Below are 21,638 nucleotides of genomic sequence, written 5' to 3' on the forward strand. Positions count from 1 at the left end.
AAGCAACCTGTGTCTGCAAAGCAATCCTTTGCCTTGGCTGTGTCTCACACCGGTGGGGTTATGTGTTTTATACACCTTCTGAAAGCGTCACTCTGCCTCTTCTTCCAACATGGGGGAAATTGCAGTTGAGAACCTCTCCCTACTCCTGCTGGCTGCCCTGGCTCTTGTTAAAATTGCTCCTCAGCCCCCTGGATGCTGCTTCAGGGATGTGCTGAAGTGTTCTCATTGAGATATGGCTGAAGCACAGCTTCCTGAGGATGCTCAGGCGGGAGCCAGGGCTGCAGCAGCTCTGGGCGGTTTTGGGGAGTGGGTGTACCATAAAGCCAAGGCTGACCTGGGAGGGAGCCCAGGAGTGGTTCAGGGGGTGCAATGGGGATCCCCCATGCTCTCTCACCAGAGCCACCTCCTGATTCCTCACCCTCGGTTGCTCAACCCAAGGAGGGCAGATGCCACTCTTGATCTGGGTGAGCTGTGCCATCCTCTCCGGGATCCTGTAGGCATGGGGGAGTGGGACCAGGTGTCCCCTGCTCCTTCTCCCAGCCTGGGAGCCATGGAAAACACAGCAAAGGGGCCTGAGGCAGCAGAGTGGGAATGGGGCTGGCAATGAGGGTAGATCAAGAGCCAGGGGAGACAGCCTGACAGGGGCCGGCCACCAAATCATAATCCTCAGCTTCTCACTGGGGCCCAGGGCTGGCAGACAGGGGCAGCCCTGGGGAAGGGGACCTGGCTGGTGGGGGGGCTGTGCTCCCAGAGGTGGGCTGGCAGCACACCCCCAGTGCTGAGCATCCTCCCTCCTTTTCCTTCTGGCCATCAACAGCCGCTCCTGGCAGGGACTGGGAGGTGCTGTGCCCAGGCTGGATGGTGGGGACTGGCCCGGGTGCACTGGGGGTGGCAGCCCCTGCTCTGAACACAGGGGTGGGGCATGAACCCTCCTTTGCCCTCCTTTGCCTTCCTAGCCTGCTGTGCCTTGCCTGCTCCCCACCTGAGCCCCCACTCCTCCGCGGTCCTGCCTCCCCAGAACCCCGGTCCATTGGCCATCGCAAGGGTGCCGTGTCCCCTTCCCACCATGCCTTGTGCCTTTGCCTTGAGCCTGTGTCCTCTGGAGTGGCTGTCCCCATCTGTCCCCACTGCGCATGCATGTCTGTGTGTCCTTGCAGGCCTGCTGCAGCGCTGTGGGGGGGACAATGACATCTCTTTGATCGCCTGCCAGGGGTTGCAGGGAGGTTGTTTTACTGGACCTGCTGGGTTTTTTTGGCAGGACTTTCTACCAGTTTGAGGCGGCGTGGGATAGCTCCATGCACAACTCGCTGCTGCTCAACCGTGTCACCCCTTACCGGGAGAAGATCTACATCACCTTGTCAGCTTACATCGAGGCAAGGACCTTGCTTGGGGTCACTGTACATCAACAAAGTCTGGTGTTTCCCCTGCTGTGGGGGTGCAGCCAGCGTGAGCCCTTCCTTAGCTACTGCTTATGGGGTGCAGGGTTCAACTTGGTGTGTGGGGGCCATGTGGGACCCTGGGACTGGAAGCTGCTGGGCACAGGGGAGGGAGAGACCTGCTGGGCTGCCACCCTGCAGCACCTCTGATGCCTCCCTCTGCTCTACTACAGATGGAGAACTGCACTCAGCCCGCCGTCATCACCAAAGACTTCTGCATGGTTTTCTACTCGCGGGATGCCAAACTTCCTGCCTCACGCTCCATCCGCAATCTTTTTGGCAGCGGCAGCCTGCGGGCTTCTGAGAGGTACCAGGATGCTCCTGTTGGGGACAGGAGAGCCATCACCTAGGGACTGGAGCTCTTCTAGGGCATCCCAGCAGCCTGGCTAAAAAAAATTGGGGTGTGGGGATGGTACAAAGCCAGTAATGCCTCACCTCTCTGTTCACAGCAACCGCGTGACAGGAGTCTACGAGCTCAGCCTGTGCCGCGTGGCTGATGCCGGCAGCCCAGGTGGGTGCCACGCCTCTGCCCAGGTGTTCAGCTGGGACAGGGAGGCACAGCCAGGCCTTCGGGTTAGGGGCTGTGTGTCTGTCCCTCCAGCTGTGTGTCTGTGCCCACAGGCATGCAGAGAAGGCGCCGGCGTGTGCTGGACACCTCTGTAGCCTATGTCCGGGGAGAGGAGAACCTGGCTGGCTGGCGGCCCCGCAGTGACAGCCTCATCCTGGACCATCAGTGGGAGCTGGAGAAACTCAGCCTGCTGCAAGAAGTGAGAGTCTGGGCTAGAAATGGGCCGAAATTGTGCAATTCACAGCTCCGCTGGGGGGATTCCTAGTGGATGGCACTGCTGTCTTGGTTGTGGGAGGAGGCAGGAATGGGGCTGTGCTGCCAGTACTCCTGTGCTTCACTGCTGACCAGGTGCCAGCAGATCCAAAGCTAATGAATAAAAGGGGTTAAGGAGGCCTGGGTATGGGGAGAGGGCCACCCCTGAGCCTGGGTGTCTGTGCCCAGGTGGAGAAGACAAGACACTACCTGTTACTGCGTGAGAAGCTGGAGACCACCCACCGCCTGGGCATGGAGACGCTGTCCCCCTGCTCCAGTGAGGATTCTGAGTCCCGAAGCACCTCCTGCATCTCCTCCCCGCTCTCTGCTGATGGAGCACCTGAAAGCCGCACCTCTCCCCCCGAGACCCCCAGCGAGAGGCAGAAGGAGCTGGCTGTGAAGGTACCATCCTGCAGCAAACCCAGCTTGTGGGGATGAGGCCAGGAAGTGGCTTCCACAGGGTGGCTGGGGCTTGTGGCTGGAGGAAGCTGAAGAAAAGTGGGAGGTGGAATGTTCCTCATGCCCCACTGTCCTCCTCCTCTCTCTGCAGTGCTTGCGCCTGCTCACGCACACCTTCAACAGGGAGTACAGCCACAGCCATGTCTGCATCAGCGCCAGCGAGAGCAAGGTACTGCTCTGCCCCTGGGCTGGTGGGGCCAGGGAGGGATGTGTGCCTGGGTGGGGCTAGATGGGCACTACGGCAGAAGTCATGCCTCCTCTGGGGTGTCTGCTCCCCCTGCTTGCTCTGGTCTTTCCCAGAACTGGTGGCTCTCAGGACTGTGCCAGGAGAGGACCCTGCCAGCCAGGGGTCTTGCCTCTCCCTGTCTGAGCAGGAGCCTGGTCCTTTGCATGTGCCTGGCTTTGCACAGAAACTCCAGTTCACACCTCCATTACTCCACAGCTGTCTGAAATGTCTGTGACCTTGATGAGAGACCCTTCCATGCCAGCTCTTGGGGTCACCACTCTCACCCCCTCTTCGACCTGCCCATCACTGGTGGAAGGATGTTACAATGCCATGGAGGTCAGGTAAGAAGCTGGCTGGGAAGTTCTGGTGACAAATCCCAAGCAGAGCAGCTGTATCACTGGGACACGGTCCTTGTCTATGGATGTTCCCTAGCCATCACTCTCCCTACACACCATCCTCTCCTCCTTCCCCAGACCCCCCCAGGTTTCCTCCAGGGCAGAGAGCCCGGATCTGGAGCCTGTGATAGAAGGAGAGCAGAAGAAGTCCCCAGCCCGCCGGCCTGAGGAGGAGAAGGAGCCCCAGCGGTTGCTGGTGCCCGACATCCAGGAGATTCGAGTCAGGTAGGAGCAACTGGGGCAGCCAGCAAGGGGAGCACCTATGGGCAGGGGGACCATGCCCTACCACTGCCACCTCCTCATGGTCTATATCCCACCCCTTCTGCAGTCCCATCGTATCCAAAAAGGGCTACCTGCACTTCCTGGAGCCTCACACCAATGGGTGGGTGAAACGCTTTGTGGTGGTCCGGCGTCCCTATGTCTACATCTACAACTCGGACAAGGACGCGGTGGAGAGGGCCATACTGAACCTGTCCAAGGCCCAGGTGGAGTACAGTGAGGACCAGCAGGCCATGCTCAAGGTAGGGCACTGGGAGCCAGCCCCACTCTGCACACCCCACTGAGGGAAGCACTAAGCTCTGGCTCTCCCCCCGCAGACCCCGAACACCTTTGCGGTGTGCACCGAGCACCGGGGCATCCTGCTGCAGGCGAGCAGTGACAAGGACATGCACGACTGGCTCTACGCTTTTAACCCTCTCCTGGCTGGATCCATAAGGTACCAGGGGCACCTGGGGGAAGGGGCACGCACAGAAGCCATTGCTGGGGGGGCTGCAGGCTCCCAGTGCTTTCCTGCTACAGCCCCAGCTGGGTGTGGGGAGCATCTCCTGTGCAGAGCTGTGCTGGGACAGGCTTTCAGCTGGCAGAACTTGGACCAGATTAATTTTGAATTCAGCTCATCCACATTTAAATGCTTCAGTCTAGGGCCAGATTCCAGGTGGTACAGAGGTGTTGTTGTGCTGAGCTCAAAGCACGATCCATGCCTGGTGGCAGGGCCTCTGGCCTGTCACTGTTCTTGGGACCATCCCATGGAGTTTTTGAGACTGTTAAGGAAACTTTCCTGTCTCACCATCCCAGAGCCACACTCTGGAGTCACACAGGAGCCACCTGAGCTGGGACTGAGGCCCCTTCACAGCAGGTGGTTCCTTGCTTGACTTCTACACTCACCTCACACACTCAGACAAGGTTTCCTAACTGGCTCAGTCACCAGTTTCCCACAGCAGAGTCTCAGACATCTCGATCCTTTAAATAATTTAATCAGGTGCAATAACAAAATAACAGCTGGAGCTGGGTGCCTCTGAGAAAGGAGCCTGAACAAAGGGAACCCTGGGCTTTTACACCCTCTTAGTCCCTGTGCCCCAGGTCCCTGTGCCCTCTGTTATGCAAACGCTGGGCAGTTCACGGCTCTGGCCTCAGGCTGCCACCCCTGCAGCTCAAATCGCAGCTGCACACCGAGCTACCTACACTAAATGTTTTCATTCCTCAACAAGACCATCCCATGGACTTCTTGAGATCACCTCAAGTGGCAGGACTAGGAGAATAGGAATAAATGCACAGAACTGTGTGCTCTGGCTAAAGAGACACTAATTCTATGTCTCTCCAGCTCTCTGGATTCAAGTATCAGCCTGGACACTGAGCCTGGGAGTCCACACCTCTCCTTGTCCACATTTTTAAACACCTTTTGTCCCTTGTTTTCCAAATCAGATCCAAGCTGTCCAGAAGGAGAACAGCCCAGATGAGAATCTAACCTGAAAAATACCCTCCACCTCATCGGTCTGCCAACAGGATCAAGATAGCTGATTCTGTCTGAAGACTCCCCATGTTAATATCTGATCTTTCACACCATCTGCTGCCCCAGCTCTCTGCTCCATGGAAGGATCTGTCTTGATTCACAGCTTCACAGGGGAAACTCACTTCTGTTTGTAGCTGCAAAAGCCTGGACCCGCCTGGGCAGGATTCCTTGTGCACGTGCCATCTTCTGCCTGTCCCTCCATGGGTGACCTTCATATCACACCATCTAACGCTCCAAAAAAAGGTCCCTATCAGAGGGGAGGGAGTGAGAAGGGTGGTTTTGGCTAAAAGCTGGTCTTTGATCTAGAGAGATGGGAATGCAGCAAAGTTCAGAGCTGGGAGAGCAGGAGGAATTGCCCTCAGGCGAAGGGAAAGTGGTAATTTAGATGTGGGGTTTCCCTAATTTACCGGTGTTTCTGCAAGAGACAGCAGAGTAAGATCAGGTGTCAGTACTTTAAGATTATATTTATAAAGTATTTATTTCTATTTACATCACAAAAATCCCCTAAGTTGAGTCCTGGCCCCCAGCCAATGCCTCCCCCAGGCAGGGGAGAGCCTTGGTGCTGGGCCTGGGCTCCAGAGATGCCTTCCCAGGACACCCCTGGCTTGTGCCTGGCAGCAGTGCAGCTCTCACCCTCACTCCATGCCTTCCCCAGATATTTGCTTTGCCTTCCCCTACAGCTTAAACTACTTTTCCCCTGAGCAGTGGCCAGACAGCCTACCATGTCTTCCCAAAGAAGGCAATTCCTACCTGTCCCATCTACCTCTGGAAGGGAGGAGCCCACAGTCTGAGCTGGCCAGGGCACCCTGTCCCTGCAGGTGGGTCACTGCACTTTGGAGCTTGGTCCTACTGGAGGGAAAAGGAGAGCTCTGGGTATGGCTCTGTCTGTCACCCCGTGCTGGGCTCCCCTTTCCAACAAAAAGCACTTGGGCCACCTCCCCTATCCCAGCCTGGGACCCCCAGATGTCTCATCCAAAGGGATTTCCCACTCTTAGGGCAGGATGCCAAGGATCCCAACCCTGCAGGGAGTGTGGAGGTTCAGGTGGAATAGGAAAATTCCCCAGGAGCCACAACTAGGAATGACTATCCCATCCTACAGGATTCTTCTTGCCCTTTCCCAAAAGGGCCTGCACATCCCTTCTTCTCCCAGCAGGATGATGAACTCAAAGCAGATCAAAGGGTGTCAGGGTGGGGATGGGGCTTCTTTTTTTCTGTTGTAGCTGGTGTTTTCTCACTCTTCCTCTGCTGCAGAAGCGAGCACCCACCTCCCCCCACCCTGCCTCCATCAGCATGTTAATCTGGAGGCTTCCTGCACAGGAGGTGTTTTTGCTGAGAAGACCTTCTTCCTCCAGCCATCACTGCTTCCCACCTCCTCCAGCAGCAGCTCTCCCTCTTCTCCCATCTCTCACCCATGACTAGATGTTTTGTTCAGGGCTTCCCAAGTGGCCAGCAGCATCTGGCACAGCTCCGTGCTGGAAGCTGAGCATCTTCCTCCGTGCATCTCCCAGGCACCCCCCAGCTCTGCTGTCTCTTGTCCAGCACGGCTGCGCCTTGGCTCTGCCACACCTCCCTGCACTGTCTGTGGGGTGTGATTGTGTGTGTGTGTGTGTGTGTGTGTGTGTGTGTGTGTGTGGGACGTGGTGCTGTCTTCTCGTTACACTTGTGTTGTGGGGGGCACGGACAGGCAGGGACGTGGCAGAGTAGAGGCTTGCACTGGCCCCCTGGCTGCATATCAGGCACCCTTTAGCTTGGGTTTCAGGTGACAGAAAGAGTTTGGGGATTCTTCTTGAGCACATGCTGGTTCTGCCTGGCCTCGCCACAGCTCCTTGGGCATCTTACCCCATTACTACAGCCCAAATCTGCAGTGGGGCTGCTCCTCTCAGCCCAGCTCCCCTGCCCAGGACAACCTCCCCAGCAAACTGGGCTATCTTCCCCTCTGTGATCCTTTTAGACCTGAAAGGGCCGACTTGTGCCCTTTCTGTGTGAAGAGGTGCCAGCCTGGAGGCACAGAGGCTGAGCTGGGGCAATACAGGGGCCCAGGCTGCAACATCCTGACTCCTGTGCTCTGAGCAAGGACTAGGTAGTACCATCCCAGATGTCACTGTAAGAGGCTCAGGGTGGACAAACAGGGAGTAGCTGAGGGGAGGCTCCTCCAGAATGGAGGCAGCTTCTGGCAGAGATGAGACCAGTGTCTGTCAGGGACCAGACACAGGTTCACTGGCCAGGGCTGTGTGGTGCTGCCTGTGCCACAGACAAGACGCAGCCAGCTGAAGGGCACCCTCCAGCCAGAGCCGAGCCATGCCTGAGGCCAGCAAACCTGCAGAGCAGACGGCTCGGCTGGAGGTGGAAGCCGAGGGACTCAGAGCTGCCCGCTGGATGCGGCACACGGGCCGCCTGCCATCTTACAGCAGCGCTCTGCCCGCTCCTCGGCACGGCCCTGGCCCCATCCCCTCGGCAAGGAATGCACACCGGAGCTTCGAGCACGACGAAAGCCCAACGGGAAGGGAAACTGCACAGGGCAGCGGGTGGCACGGGAGGCAGGCGGGCACCGGCGGGCGGGCCGGGGCCAGGGGAGGAGGGAGGCGGCGCTCCCCGCCCTCCGGTTCCCGCCGGCGCTCCCTGCCGTGTGCCAGGGGGGCGGTACTGCGGGTCCTGGCCGTCCGTGCGCACGTGAGGCTTGTTCGGTTCTGAAATAAATGTCGCATTTAACGCAACTCCCGTGCGCTGCTGAGCGTGATCTCTGGGGCTGGCGGGGCGGCGGCAGGGACGGGACGGGAGCGGCGCTGAGGGGAGGGGAGCGGAGAGGAGCAGAGGGCAGCGGCGCTGAGGGGAGCGGATCTGAAGGGAATGGCGCTGAGGGGAGCGGAGCGGAGGGCAGCGGCGTTCAGGGCGGGCAGTGCCACTGAGGGGAGCGGAGCTGAGGGAACAGAGCGGAGGGCAGCGGCGTTCAGGGCGGGCAGTGCCACTGAGGGGAGCGGAGCTGAGGGAACAGAGCGGAGGGCAGCGGCGTTCAGGGCGGGCAGTGCCACTGAGGGGAGCGGAGCTGAGGGAACAGAGCGGAGGGCAGCGGCGTTCAGGGCGGGCAGTGCCACTGAGGGGAGCGGAGCTGAGGGCGGGCAGCGCCACTAAGGGGCGCCCCCTCGCGGGCGTGCTCAACACGGCTGGGCAAGGGGCGGGGCTATGGCGCTGACTGACAGCGCGGCCCCGCTTGCGATTGGCGAAAGCGGCGAGCACGCGCTGCTGTGGGCGGGGCCGCGCGGTGTTTCCGCTGCCGGGGGGCGCGGGCCCGTTTCCGGCCCGCCGCGGGTGCGGGTTGGGCCGGCGGCGGCGGCAGGCGGCAGCGAGCGGCGGCCATGGACCTGTTCGGGGACCTGCCCGAGCCCGGCGCCGCCGCGGGTGAGGCCGCGACCCGCTCGGGCCCGCGCTGTCCGTCGGGCCAGCCCGGCTGCGGCCCGTGGGCTCGCTGAGGGGAGGCGGGCCTGCTGCAGCTCGGCCGTGAGCGGCGTGGCTCCGCGCACTGCCGGGCCGCCACAACGGGGAGCTTGAGGGGCGAGGGGGAGCGTGAGGGGACGGGTTAAAAATCGCTGGAGAAAATGCCGGGTTTGGTGGGTTTTGTGGTTTTGTTTTCCCTGGGACTCGCCCCATTGCAGTTTATACCGTGTTTTTGCATGTTCTGTGTGAACTGCAGCTCCCCGCGGTTTAGACCACGTTGGAGCCTTGCCTCTCACTGTGCTGCTGAGCTTAGGGGATTGCTAGCAAAAAAAACCCCACCAAAAACCTTCTTCTCAAGACAAAAGCTCACCTCAGCCCCAGGCAGGTGGTTATTTAGGTTGTGTAGCAGCTGCTAAAATTACAGCTGGAAGTAGGGCTCTCCTGATTTACCACACGTGTGCTGGCCTGGGGACCGTCCTTCAGAGCAGCTCCCCAGGAATGCCTGCACTGCTTCCTTACTCTGCCCTGGTGCCTTGCAGGGAAAGATGCCCAAAAAGGGCCTCTGCTGTTTGATGATCTCCCACCATCCAGCAGTGCTGACTCAGGTATGGGTGCTCTGTTCCTACCATTAGCTTGGTTTTCTGTGTTTCCTGCATCAGCATCTCTTTCAGATGAAATGTGTGTAAATCCTGTTCTTTGTTAGACAAGAATAAAGACAGCAGGGTTATCAGTGCTGGCATGCAGACCAGCTGCATCCTGTTTGGTTTTTTGTAACCAGGGTGTTATAGATGTTCCACATATATTCTATGAAACATTCCTTTAAAATGTTCCCTGGAGCAAATGCAAAGTCTGGATTTGCCCAACTAGTAATGGAAGTAGAAATTTGGCTCTCTTTGGTAAACTGGCATAATTTCTTCACCTCAGGAGAGACATAGGCAAAGCATTATTCCCTGAAAGGAACCAAAGGTATTTAATTGTTTTTGTCTTCTTTTTGTGCTCCAGGAAAAGAAGGCTCTTTGCTCTTCGATGGTCTCCCACCAGCCAGCAGTGGTGACCCAGGTAAGGAGCTGTGTCCCTCCTCAGCCTCTCTGGGAACAGCCCACAGTGCAGCCTGTGGTGTTGGACACATAGCAAGTTGCCCTGGTGCTTATTTCTCCAGTCCTGATTGGCAATTTGTGGCCCAGTTGTTTAAATCAGGATCCTGTATCTTAAAATCAGGCCTGTTCCCAGAAGTACATTCCTGTCTTTTGGGGACCATAGTTGTCTGAAAGCTCCCTGCTGTGGGAGGGAAGTGCCCTGGTGCTGCCCTGCCCTGGCTGCTGCTCTGCAAGGCTTTGTGCATACAGCCATGTGCTTGCTGTCACCTGGGAGGAACCGAGATAATTCACTGTACCCATAGGAGCCTAAATCTGCAGAAGGACAAAGCCACAGTTCTGACATCAGGTTTTTGCTTGCTGGCTTTTATTTGTAGCCTTCTAAAAAGTATGCATGTTTATAAGTTCCTTTGAATTGTTGTGGGCAGAGATCAGAGAGGAAAATAACAATAATAATAATAATAATAATATAGAAATGTTCCAGCCTGTAGCATTAACTTCCTGAGAAATTAACTTCAAAAAAAAAAACAAAACAAAAAAGCCTGGTAGCTAAGGAATAAAGCCTGTGGGTTGTTCATAGTAACTGTGGTCACTTAATGCTGTGTGAGTCTGCACTCCTGAGTGTGTTTTTGTATAAAATTCCTTGCTGCTGAATTTGTGCAAGTCAAACAGTCCTGGAACACTGGAGCCACCTGCATCCTTGCTTTCTTTCAGCCTCCAGTGCTACTAAGCAAGTCTCATCAGCAGAGAGCCAAGAGAAAGGACAGAAGAGAAAGTCCTTGGAGGAGGAGGAGGAAGAGAAGAATGGCAGGGAAGAACTTGTGGAAAAGAAAGTTTGTAAAGGTTTTCAGACAGTTTGAAAACAAATGTACTCAATTTGTACTTTTGGCGTTGGGCTGAGTAAGTCCAGAACAAAGCTAAGCTTTGGTTTTTCAGTCTGCTTGCCTTTCCAGCTTCTTGCAGGAAACAACAAACTGCTGCAGGGGGCTGTGGCAGCTCCTTGAGCTTCCTGGCTCTGTGTGTCTCCTTCACCTGGGCCTTGTTTCTGTCCCTGCTGGAGCAGCAGGAGCTGGGCAGCAGGCCCTCAGCACTGGCAGGATAAGTGCTTGTGCTGCCCAGAGGGGGATTGGTGTGGACCTTCTGTGAGGCTGGATCCACATCACTTTCTTTTGCCACATCCACAAATCTCTGCTGGCTGCTGAGAGGGGGACAGACAGGCCTGTTACAGACAGGGCCTTTGGCTCCAGTGCCTGCGTTGCAGCTTTGGGAGCAAGATGTGTTCAGGGGTACAAAGGAAAGGACATGTCCTGGGTGCTTCAGACCTGGGTTTCCAGTCCTTAGTGCACTCTTTAAAGCTGGGCTTTATTAAGCTGCAGGTTCAGTGCCACGTGCTTCCCCTGCCCCCCCTGTCCCCTGCCCCTGTTTTAGAGTCCTGTCCAATGCCCAGCAGTCCTGCTTGGCTGCAGCTGCCTGCCAGAATGAGGGCAGGCTGCTTTTAGAGCTGCTGACCTTGGGAGCACATAAAATCCATGTTACAAAGTGAACATGTCCTGCTCAGCAGCAGAGGGTTTGTTGCAGTATGAGGGCTGGGCTGCCAGGACAGGGCTCTGAAAGCTGAGAACTTCTGGTTTGAGCCTGAGCTGAGGGGACAGAGGAGTTTGATTTGCATGTGTGTGTGTCTGCTTTGTTCCCCTTTAGGATCAGTGGGCATTCTTGGCCTGAAGGGTTACGTGGCAGAGAGGAAAGGTGAGAGGGAAGACATGCAGGATGCACACGTCATCCTAAACGACATCACCGAGGAGTGCCGGCCTCTGCCCTCCCAAATGTGAGTGAGCCCAGGTGCCAGAGCAGCCATCCTGGGGCTGAGGCAGCCCCAGCTTGCTTCAGCTAAAGCCAGGGGATGATCCCTCCTGCTTGGAACAGCTGGTGCTCTTGTCTGCCTCTTGTGGTGCATGGTTTGGGCTTGTTATGGGAGACCTGGGGTGAAGCATCAGCTAGCTGTGTTCCCAGGCAGTTCACAGGGCTGCTGTGTACAAACACCTCCCTTGGAGGGGTGCTTAGTGGATTCAGTCACTGACTTTAGGAGCACCATGAGGGCCTGATAACTCTGGATGCTGATCCTGTATTACCCAAATGTAAATGGGTATGTAAACTTAAAATAATGAGGGCCTGATAACGCTGGGTGTTGATCCTGTATTACCCAAATGTAAGTAGGTATATAAAATTAAAATAATGAGCACCATGAGGGCCTGATAACTCTGGATGCTGATCCTGTATTACCCAAATGTAGGTGGGTGTGTAAAATTAAAATAATGAGGGCCTGATAACACTGGGTGTTGATCCTGTATTACCCAAGTGTAAGTGGCTATGTAAAATGAAAGAAATGTGCTCAAGCATCACCCTGATACTGGATTTTACTTCTGAGCTAGTATTGTCCCAAGAGGTTTGTGTTCTGAGAGATCCAAGTTTTTTTGTCTGTAGCATTGTTAGAACAAGCTTAGGCATGGAAGGGACTGTAGGATTGGCTAAACTGATGTCTGTGATGCCTGGAGAGTTGCAGTATCCTTGAGGTAAAATGTTTATCTACTTTTATGCCAACCTGTAAACCCTTTAGCCCTTCATTTTCTTGAGAAGTGGAAAATTACAAGAAAGTTTTCAGCTGAGTGTTACAACACATAAACCATGTAAATGCTGAATATATGAGCTCAGACACCTGCTGCCTTCTGTGCCTTGGGGTGCAGGATTTCTGGAGTGGCTGGCACAGGGCAGGGTGGTTTGGAGAGGGATGTTCTTGTTCCCATTCCCTGTGGCCTTTCTCAGCTCCTCCTGCTGCCTTTTGTTCCCCCACAGCACACGTGTCTCGTACTTCGCTGTTTTTGATGGCCACGGCGGAGTGCGAGCCTCCAAATTTGCAGCACAGAATCTGCACCAAAACCTGATCAAGAAATTTCCTAAAGGTGAGAGGGGTGGAATAAGGGCTGTATGACAACCATCACCTTTTCTGCCTTGGCACTTATTACCAGAGGGCTTGCAAGACTGCTGTGTCTGCTGGGCAAGAGGGCTGGAAGCCTTTTGCCCACAAGGGTGCAAGTAGCCAACTGTGACTCACTAAACAAGTGTGGGATGTGCTGTTGCCAGTTTTGGCATCAAATATGAAAATCCTCCTGTGGTGGAGAGGTTTATGTCATAAACTCTCCACATACACTACTGCATGGATTTCTGGTAGGGTAAGCCCAGGCTGTGCCACAGCTGCTCTGTAGGGTCCAAGAGATGCACTGCCTGACTGAATGTTGGATGAGCAAAGGGACAGACTAGGATAGATCAGATATGTTTCACTTGGAGCTTAGTTGCTGTTTTCTCTGACAGGTGAAGTAGCCAGCGTGGAGAAAACTGTGAAGAGATGCCTTTTGGACACCTTCAAACACACAGATGAGGAGTTTCTAAAGCAGGCATCCAGCCAGTAAGTACAAATGCTTTCTGTTAGTTGTATTTCTTAGTGTGCATTCTGAGGTCTGAGTTGTGAGCGGGGCAGAGGAAACTTTCCTTGTGTCATTCCTGTGCTTTGGCAAAACTCCACACAGCTCCACTGTGCCAGGCTGTGCCTCTGCCAGCTGAGAACTGGATCGTGGCATGTTCCACCCTTACTCTGTGGTAAGTGCTCTGTAGGATCCCTTAGACTAAAATGTTTCTACAAAGGAAGGAAGCAAAACAGGTTCAAGGACCACCTCTGTCCTTAATAGGGACAATCCTGTGTCAAAAGATCTACACCTCCCAATGTAAATTTAAATCTTGCTTTCTTCAACTCTTTAGAAAATCCTTATCAGGATTGTTTGATTTCTATTTAAAGACTTGCCATGTTGCTGAAGGGACTTGTCCTGTGCTGCCTGAGGTGGGATCTCTCTGTTGATGGCATCAGTGTGTGGCAGGAGGGGCTCTGTAGAGGCCACTGAGCTTTCTTTAGAGCTCTGCTTGTGAGGCTGGAACACATCCCTGAGGCAGCTTTTAATGCCCTGTGTTGAAAGACCTACATCTCCCAATGTAAATTTAAATCTTGCTTTCTTCAACTCTTTAGAAAACAGAGATGTTATGAAGAATGTCCCTCTGTGGGGTAAATGCCAGCCTGCCAAGCACCCTTCTCTCAGTGTCTGCTGAGCTGACACACCAAATGTGTGGGCTAGGGAAGATACAGATTGCATTTCAAACACAGTCACTTTGTTACCAGTCCTTCACACACATTTGGTTTGGGATTTTTATTGTTTCACAGTGACACCTCTCTCACAGATGGAGACGCTGCTGGTGCATTTGATTCCCTGAAAATTTTCAATTCTAAGTAAATTGTAAACTGGCTCAGTCTCTTAAGCCTAATCAAACAACAAGTTTGACCAGGCAAAAGGAGGATGCTTTCTTGAGTCTGTCAAGAACTGTCAGTAGTGTCTTTCTCAAACCAGCCTCTGGTCAGAAACATGACTTATGACAAAGGATTGCTAGCAATAGCTGTATTGATGGTGAAATGAATCATGTTCATGCAGCCACACCTTCAAAGTAAGGAAAAACTGGGTGAAGTATGTCTAGAAATTAGTCTCTCAGTGAAGAATAGCATCATAGCCATGCTTTTTTTGTGGACAGGGCTAGTCTGGCAGCTGTAATCTAAGAAATGCTTCTCATTTTACCTAGAGCTCTAGAGATAAAAGCTTAACTACAGGAAGTGAAACAGGAGGAGAGCAACTGAGCAAGTGGTCATGCTGCTGCTGAGGTGGGGTGGGGAGGGCTGAGGTGGAACAAGGATACTGTGAGAAAAGGAGGAAAGTGTAAGCAACAAAGAAGGAATTTCTGCTGTAGAGTTTTGCTGCAAAGAAGCAGCTTCCCAAGGAGGAGTGTGGGGTTTTTGTTTGCTCGTGATGCTGTAGCTTTTGGGCAGCCATCAGGGCTGAGCCTGGTCTGCTCACACACGAGGTTTCCTGGGAGCTGAGTGTCAGGAGGAGTTGGTGTGGGAGCTGTGGTTGGCAGTATTTGCCCCAGCTGGGCATGGGCTGTGCATTCAGAATCTGCAGTGTGTGTAGCTTCTCTGTCCCTCTCCAGTTTGCTGTTTGTCACCAACCTGAGCTGCTGGCAGGCAGCTGCTGTGGGCTTGTGCCACCTGATTGCTGGACACTCTTTGAGTCCCCAGGAACACTCTGTAACTTCTTAAGTGTTTTTCCCTTGAGCAATCTCATTTTTGTTCCCTTCAGGAAGCCAGCATGGAAGGATGGCTCCACAGCCACTTGTGTCCTGGCTGTTGACAATATTCTCTACATAGCCAACCTTGGGGACAGCCGGGTAAGCAGAATGGAGACCTCTGGTGGCATCTTTATTCTGCCCAGAGCTATGTGGGGGTTTTGTTTGTTTGTTTGGGATGTCCGAGTTGTCATGAGCTACTCAACTGTTCCTACAAAATATCTTTGTTTGGGTGGGTACAGAGTATTTCTGTGTTGTCTCCCATAGTGTAAAGCAGTGGTGTGTGAAAGCTCTCTCTTGGTGGTGTTAAATATCTCACAGTGTCAAGAAGAGAATATTTGAATATTTGAGTTGGAAGGAATTTAGGACAATCATCTGGTCCAACTGCTTGACCAGTTCAGGGCTGCCCTAAAGTTTCACTACTGCTCAAATGCCTCTTGAACACTGACAGTCTGGGGCATCAACCATCTCTGCAGGGAGCCTGGTGCAGTATTTCATTATTTGCTGTATAAACGTCCAGCCTGAGCCTCCCTGGCCCTGCTTTGAGAGCAGCATTCCCATGAGATCAGCACTTCCCTCTCCATGCCCCCTCCTCAGGAAGCTACAGAGGGGATGAGGCTGTCCCTCAGCCTCCTTCTCTCAAAGCAGACAAACCCAGAGCCCTCAGCCTCCTCTCTAAGCAGACAAACCCAGAGCCCTCAGCCTCCTTCTCTCCAAATCAGACAAACCCAGAGCCCTCAGCCTCCTTCTCTCCAAATCAGACCAACCCAGAGCCCTCAGCCTCCTTCTCTCAAATCAGACCAACCCAGAGCCCTCAGCCTCCTTCTCTCAAATCAGACCAACCCAGAGCCCTCAGCCTCCTTCTCTCTAAATCAGACCAACCCAGAGCCCTCAGCCCCCTCCCAGGTCACACCTCCCAGCCTGGTTCTCCTCCTCTGGGCACACTCAAGCCCCTTCCCCCATCTCTGACCCTGGAGCTCTCTGGGTGAGGCTGCCCAGAGCTGAGCACAGCCAGGCCATGCCCTCTCCTGTGTCGGTGTCCCCAGGATGCCACCTGCCCTCCTGGCCATGGTTCCTGCTCAGCTGCTGCCCCAGCACCCCCAGACCCTTCCAGGGCTGCTCCCCAGCCTCTCCTCTCCCAGCTCAGCCTCGTGCTCAGCCTTGCTCCCCCCTGAGTGCAGAACCCACACTTGGACTCAGCAATTCTGTGCCACTGGCACTGCCCTGTGGTGCTTCTGTGCAGAGCCCTCTGCAAGGTCTCATCACTCCAGAGAGCCCCCAGCACTGCCAGTTTGGTATCACCAGCAAACGTGGCAATGCTGCATTCAACTCCTGCATCCAGATCAGTGATAAAATCACTGAGCAGCACCTCCTGCCTAGGAATGAGCCCTGAGAGTCACCCCTGGCCTCCAGTCCCTGGCACCATTCAGTGCAGTGTGGGGCTGTCTCCAGAAGCTGCAGCTGGGCTGTTGTTTGATGGGGGTGTTTTGTCAGCACAGGCCATTCTGTGTCGGTACAATGAGGAGAGCCAGAAGCACACAGCCCTGAGCCTCAGCAAGGAGCACAACCCCACCCAGTACGAGGAGAGGATGCGGATACAGAAAGCTGGGGGAAATGTCAGGTGAGTGCCTGGGGTGTGAATGAGCTGATCTAAACCCCAGCCTGATTTGGGGCTTGAGCATTGAGATTTTGAAGCTGTCTGAGCCCAGTATGCATCCTAGTTGGAATATACCTGAGGCCTGGAAGGATTTGGTTACTGGGGTTGGTTGGTGGTTCCCAGAGCCTTAAGAGGCCAGGGCAGGACCCCTGTGAGAGCCTGGCAGTGGGATACCAGCATAGGCAGGCTTAAGCTTGACCTACAGATTTGGAGCTACAGAGCTGGACTGGATTGTTGAGGAAGTTGCTGCTTTCTGCACACTGTGGTGCTGAACAGAACCCATCTCCTTGCAGCATGACTCCTCTGTCCTTGTCCTCTGAGAGGGGGCATGGTTTGAGAGAGCACAGAAAGCCCTCAATGTCCATTGGTGTTGCTCCCCGGGGTTACTGTATGCACTGAGGCTCTCTGCATTAGGAGGGAGTTTTCTAGAGCCAAAATGTGATTATCTTAATGTTCCTGTGCAAAAAGGAGTTCATGGCTGTTTGGGGAGCGGGTGCCAAACACAACAACTGTGTCCTATTTCCATGGCTAGGTTCTCTCTCTTCTTTGAGGGCTGTTTCTTGATTTAGTGGCATTTTCACAAAGAAAGGATGCAGTGCAGGTGAAGTATCTTCATGCCCGTGGAAGCAAAATGCAGCCAGGCTGGAGAGGGGTGGGCTCAGTTCTGTTACACTGCACTGGAGTGCTTTGTTCCCCTTATCTCTGGGGAGCACATGCTGCCACTTGCACTCTGCACTGATCTCTCTTTGCACATGGCAAAGAGATGGCCCAGTGTCTGTTAGCTCCTTTCAGAACTGGTCCCTGACTGCCTGGGAGCCTCTCCCTCTGCTTGCACTTCAATATTTTGGGCCCAGAAGATAAGCCACAAAGTGTGTGAGTGTCAGATCTCTTCTCCATGACATGCCTTGCTTCTGGCTTTTATCTCAAGCGGGGCTGCTTGGACTATGAGATGAATGAGCTTTGTGTATTCTCAGAGGGCACAGAAGAGCCTTTTTGGGGAGAAGATGCTTTATTGTTGGATAGGTGAAGTGTGGGAAGCTGTTCTCTATGGAGCTGGGTTAGTTAAAAAAGCTTGACAACCCAGAGGTGTTTCCTGAGGGGTGTTGTAATGTGGGTTTCACATAAACTGCATGCTGCAATCAGTGTTACTAAAGGCCAAGTGGTCAGGAGCTGAACATGTTGTGTTTTTCACTCCTGGGAGCTGCCTGCAGCTGGGCCAGTCTGTAGGGGTTGGTGTCCTCAGAGGGGCTGCTGACTCAGACCTCTTGCCTCTGCCACTCTGCCTCTAGTGAAGAGCAGTTTGCTGGATATCTTGCCAAAAAATAATCTCTATTCAAACTATGCCACTGGGAGTTCAGCTCACATATAATTTCACTGCCCCAGTTTGCTAGGCTAAGCAGGATTTGAGTTAGGGCAGGGTGACAGAGAACAGCCTTGAAGTCTCCTGACTTTATTTCCTCCTCAGCTGTTTCCCAGAGCTTCACACAAACACACAGAAAGGGAAGGGGACTTTGAAGGGAAGATTTGAGCTTGCTGGGGAAGTGGGTCATTATTTGTACAAGCAGATGGGTGCACAATGTCCCCAGCAGGCAGTGCAGTGGAATGCACACGTGGGGAGGGCTCTGAGTGCTTTCTTTGCTCGTGCAGGGACGGGAGAGTGCTGGGAGTGCTGGAGGTTTCCCGCTCCATCGGGGATGGCCAGTACAAGCGCTGTGGTGTGATCTCTGTGCCAGATATCAAACGCTGCCAGCTCACACACAATGACAGGTAACGGGTGCCCTTGCACGGGGGGGGTCTGTCCCAGCCCTGCTTGCTCTGCTGTGAGAGCCAAGGCACTTCAGGCTGATCCCTCCAGAATTAGAGGATGTTCTTACTGCTGCTGTCTCTCTGCTTCTGTTCCTTGTTAGAACAGTGGGATAACCTGCTGCTCTGCCCAGATGCTGTGAATGCTCCTCTGGAGGAGCCAGCCTGATAGCAATAGCATACACAGGCCTTAGATGTCCTCTGAGCTCTGATTAAGATCACAAATCAGTATGCAAGCAGGTAGTTGAGGCTTGAGTTCTTGGGTCTCCATCCTGTCCAGGAGTTGTTTTTAGCAGCTGTGGTGGCAATAAAGACTTTTGCCTTCAGCTGTGATATTTGAAGATTTGAGATACTTTTCCATGATATGATTGGCAACGACAAATTGCAGTGAGCTTTTGTGTCAGTATGGTCCTGCAGACTCTCAGAGGTGAGTGTAACCCAGTACTGCTGCTTTTTCTGGGATTAGAGTTCCATATCAAGTGATCCACTGAAATATTTCTAAAGATACTCATGAGTATCACGCACTGAAGTGATGTCTTCAGAGGCATGTGCAGACTGACCACTTCTGTAGGTTTGTTTAGTTTTCCTTGTCCTGGGGACTCTGGTTAGGGCTCCTGGTTAATACAATTCCCTGTGCAGGCAGGGAGTGCACAGCAGGCTGCCTCCCCATCCTAAGGGGGGTGCTGCCCTTGCCTTGGGCTTTGTATCTCCTCAACCTTCTGCAGCCTGTGGCAGTATTTTGTGTCAGAGTTTTCTGCTCACAGTTGTGTCACGTACTTTTCTTTTTGAATTTGCATGTTTAAATTACCACATGCCTCAGGAGTCCAGAAATGTAAAGTAAAACAGCTTTGTTTCTGTATTTCCTTGCATTAGCTGCTTCACAGGGAAAATACATGAATGAAAAGGACTCAGAGGAAAGAAGCAGTTCTTAGAGAAACAATGGAGATGTGATCAGGATAATATATGATCTTGCCAGTGTTGTAGCACAGCCAGGATGTCCTGATCAAGGTCTTACATTTGTTGCCTGGCTCTTTGCCCTGTATTTTGAATTGCCATGAGCAGTAGGTCCCAAGGGATTTTCAGATTAGCTTTCACAGCATCTTCCCTTTGGATCTGAGCATGGATGTTCATAAAATAGATTGGAGTGATTTTGTTGTAGCTGAGGAGCCAAAAATTCAGCCTTGGAATCTGTCTCCACTTGATTTCCAGGTTCATTCTGATAGCGTGTGATGGCCTCTTTAAAGTGTTTACACCAGAAGAAGCTGTGAACTTCATTGTGTCCTGCCTGGAGGTGAGGAGAAGGTGGCATGTGGGGGCTGGGTTTGCCACTGCACAGGGCACAAAATGGACTTCTGCCAGAGTGCCCTCTAGTTATCCCCTAGGCTGTCTGCATTTGTTCTGCTTCCCAGTGTTTGGAAAACACAACCCCACTGTCGCAGGAGGCAGCAGGGGGGAAACTGGGATAAAGCAAAGTACAACTTAATGCAGCTAAAACATATAAGAACACAATACAACACAATCCCAGCTTTGGTGGGAGCAGTGAGGTTGCTCTGTCCCTACAGGACAAGAATATCCAGACGAGAGAGGGGAGGCTGGAGGCCGACGCTCGCTACGAGGCCGCGTGTAACAGGCTGGCCAGCAAGGCCGTGCAGCGCGGCTCGGCCGACAACGTCACCGTCATGCTGGTCAGGATCGAGCACTGAGGGGCCTGCTGAGCCAGGGGAGAGCTCTGTGTGCATGCTGTGTGCCTGCAGGAGGCTGGCTCCTGCTGGGTGCTCTCCAGTGTAAATAAAGATGGGTTTTTTCTAATATTGATTGTGACGGTGTTCGCCGGGGTCTCAGATCCTCGTCTCTTTCCTCATCCTGACTCCATGTTTTGGAAGGCTTGATTTATTATTTTATTATATATATATTATATTAAAACTATGCTAAAAGAATAGAAGAAAGGGTTTAATCAGAAGGCTGGCTAAGAATAGAAAAGGAATGGAATGATAACAAAGGCTGGTGTCTCGGACAGAGAGTCTGAGCCAGCTGACTGTGATTGGCCATTAATTAGCAACAACCACATGAGACCAATCCCAGATGCACCTGTTGCATTCCACAGCAGCAGATAACCATTGTTTCCATTTTGTTCCTGAGGCCTCCCAGCTTCTCAGGAGGAAAAATTGTAAGGAAAGGATTTTTCAGAAAATGTGTCTGTGACAGTTGATGTTGCTCTAGAGCACAACACCAAGCAAAAGCAAAGCACCAAGGCTCCATCAGAAGGGTGCATAAGAGAGATTTATTACAGCAACATGTTGCTTTTATAGTTTGTCAAGATATTTACATTTACTTAACAGACACATTCACTGCCTATTGGTCAAAGAAAGAAACAAAGTTCTCAATAGGTGAACAAGGACCCCCTTCATTTTGTGAGCCAGCTAAAGTCTGTATCTTTTAACTTTCTCTCCTCCATTGTGTCACCATGGTCACAGCCTTGGTGTCTTCCTCGAGAGAGATACAAGGCTTTCCTTATCTTTAGGAAGCCTTTGCTGGCTCACAAGAAGAGCACAAAATGCCTTTCCTACAGGGTTATCTCAGTGCTAGGGTTTAATGTCTCTGCAAATGCAGTGAATTCACTGGACAGGGGTGCTGCCAGGACGGATCTGGGGCCATCAGCTCTGCCAGCTTTTTATTGGGACAGTTCTGCTGTCCACATCCTTGAGCTTTGTGCAAGACCCTGGGAGATTGGAGTTCCAGGACTCACACAGGCTGTACCATACGGACTGTGAAATCCTCTAGGCCACCAGTTTGGGATGTGATATGTGCTGTCCTTCACACTGGGTAGGAAACCTGGCTCTGAAGCTGGGCTGTGAGGTTGCCTGCAGCTGAGGGACACAAACAGCCCTTGCAGAGCAGCAGCATACCTGCCCTGTGCTTGCAGGAGTTTTACCCCAAAGTTGGTATGGAAAAAGTGGCTGGAATTTGCCCCTGATGTTTTTTGGAAGAAGTGTTTTCACCAAATGGGCTTGGTGAAAAGGCAGCTGAGCTGCAGGCAGGCTCTGTGCTTGTCTGTGCTATCTGAGGAGAAGGCATCTCAGGTTTTAGGTACTAATTAGTGTCTGGTGTCTCATCCTGTCTCAGTGCCTCTGCCAGCTGTTGCTGCAGTCAGTGTGCTGTTTTCCAGAGAAAATTTGGCCTAAGACCAAGTGACAGAATGAAAGCTAAATGGATTGGGCTACCTAAGCCCTGAAGTTTCCAATTTCCCACCCTGTGTGTGAGGGGGCTGAGGGCTGTGCATTGTGGTTGCCTCCTTGGTCTGATGAGGCACAGC

General features: G+C 53.2%; 2 protein-coding genes across 18 annotated transcripts in view; both read left to right on the plus strand.

Moving 5' to 3' along the window:
- Window positions 1-7,839, plus strand: part of KIF1A (kinesin family member 1A) — a 43,067-nt gene extending 35,228 nt beyond the window's left edge. For all 16 annotated transcript variants that reach the window (XM_059478913.1, XM_059478914.1, XM_059478915.1 and 13 more), the window contains 11 exons: window positions 1,259-1,373; window positions 1,610-1,743; window positions 1,886-1,947; window positions 2,058-2,203; window positions 2,446-2,658; window positions 2,807-2,884; window positions 3,158-3,282; window positions 3,415-3,561; window positions 3,665-3,857; window positions 3,933-4,051; window positions 5,038-7,839. In XM_059478913.1, the coding sequence (XP_059334896.1) occupies window positions 1,259-1,373; window positions 1,610-1,743; window positions 1,886-1,947; window positions 2,058-2,203; window positions 2,446-2,658; window positions 2,807-2,884; window positions 3,158-3,282; window positions 3,415-3,561; window positions 3,665-3,857; window positions 3,933-4,051; window positions 5,038-5,080 (1,375 nt within the window). In that variant the 3' untranslated portion in view covers window positions 5,081-7,839. The remainder of the gene's footprint in view (window positions 1-1,258; window positions 1,374-1,609; window positions 1,744-1,885; window positions 1,948-2,057; window positions 2,204-2,445; window positions 2,659-2,806; window positions 2,885-3,157; window positions 3,283-3,414; window positions 3,562-3,664; window positions 3,858-3,932; window positions 4,052-5,037) is intronic.
- Window positions 7,840-8,390: 551 nt separating this feature from the next.
- On the plus strand, window positions 8,391-20,136 carry ILKAP (ILK associated serine/threonine phosphatase). 2 transcript variants are annotated; one of them, XM_059479264.1, is made up of 12 exons: window positions 8,391-8,521; window positions 9,097-9,162; window positions 9,560-9,616; window positions 10,366-10,494; window positions 11,350-11,476; window positions 12,502-12,608; window positions 13,018-13,111; window positions 14,880-14,967; window positions 16,365-16,486; window positions 18,170-18,289; window positions 19,535-19,616; window positions 19,888-20,136. In XM_059479264.1, exons 1-12 carry the CDS (start codon window positions 8,479-8,481, stop codon window positions 20,026-20,028), a joined length of 1,176 nt encoding a protein of 391 aa, XP_059335247.1. In that variant the 5' UTR covers window positions 8,391-8,478; the 3' UTR covers window positions 20,029-20,136. The 2 variants fall into 2 exon arrangements, with proteins under 2 accessions (XP_059335247.1, XP_059335248.1); XM_059479265.1 differs by lacking the exon at window positions 9,097-9,162 and having other exon boundaries at window positions 8,440-8,521.
- Window positions 20,137-21,638: the final 1,502 nt, after the last annotated feature.

This window comes from Ammospiza nelsoni, chromosome 10, assembly GCF_027579445.1.
Source record: "Ammospiza nelsoni isolate bAmmNel1 chromosome 10, bAmmNel1.pri, whole genome shotgun sequence".
In the NCBI taxonomy this organism is placed as follows: Eukaryota; Metazoa; Chordata; class Aves; order Passeriformes; family Passerellidae; genus Ammospiza; species Ammospiza nelsoni.

Coding starts and splice junctions, on each gene's coding strand:
- ILKAP (XM_059479264.1), top strand. CDS start 8,479: ATGGACCTGTTCGGGGACCTGCCCGAGCCCGGCGCCGCCGCGG. Junction 9,163..9,559: donor ATCCAGCAGTGCTGACTCAG/GTATGGGTGCTC, acceptor TTTGTGCTCCAG/GAAAAGAAGGCTCTTTGCTC. Junction 13,112..14,879: donor CTAAAGCAGGCATCCAGCCA/GTAAGTACAAAT, acceptor TGTTCCCTTCAG/GAAGCCAGCATGGAAGGATG.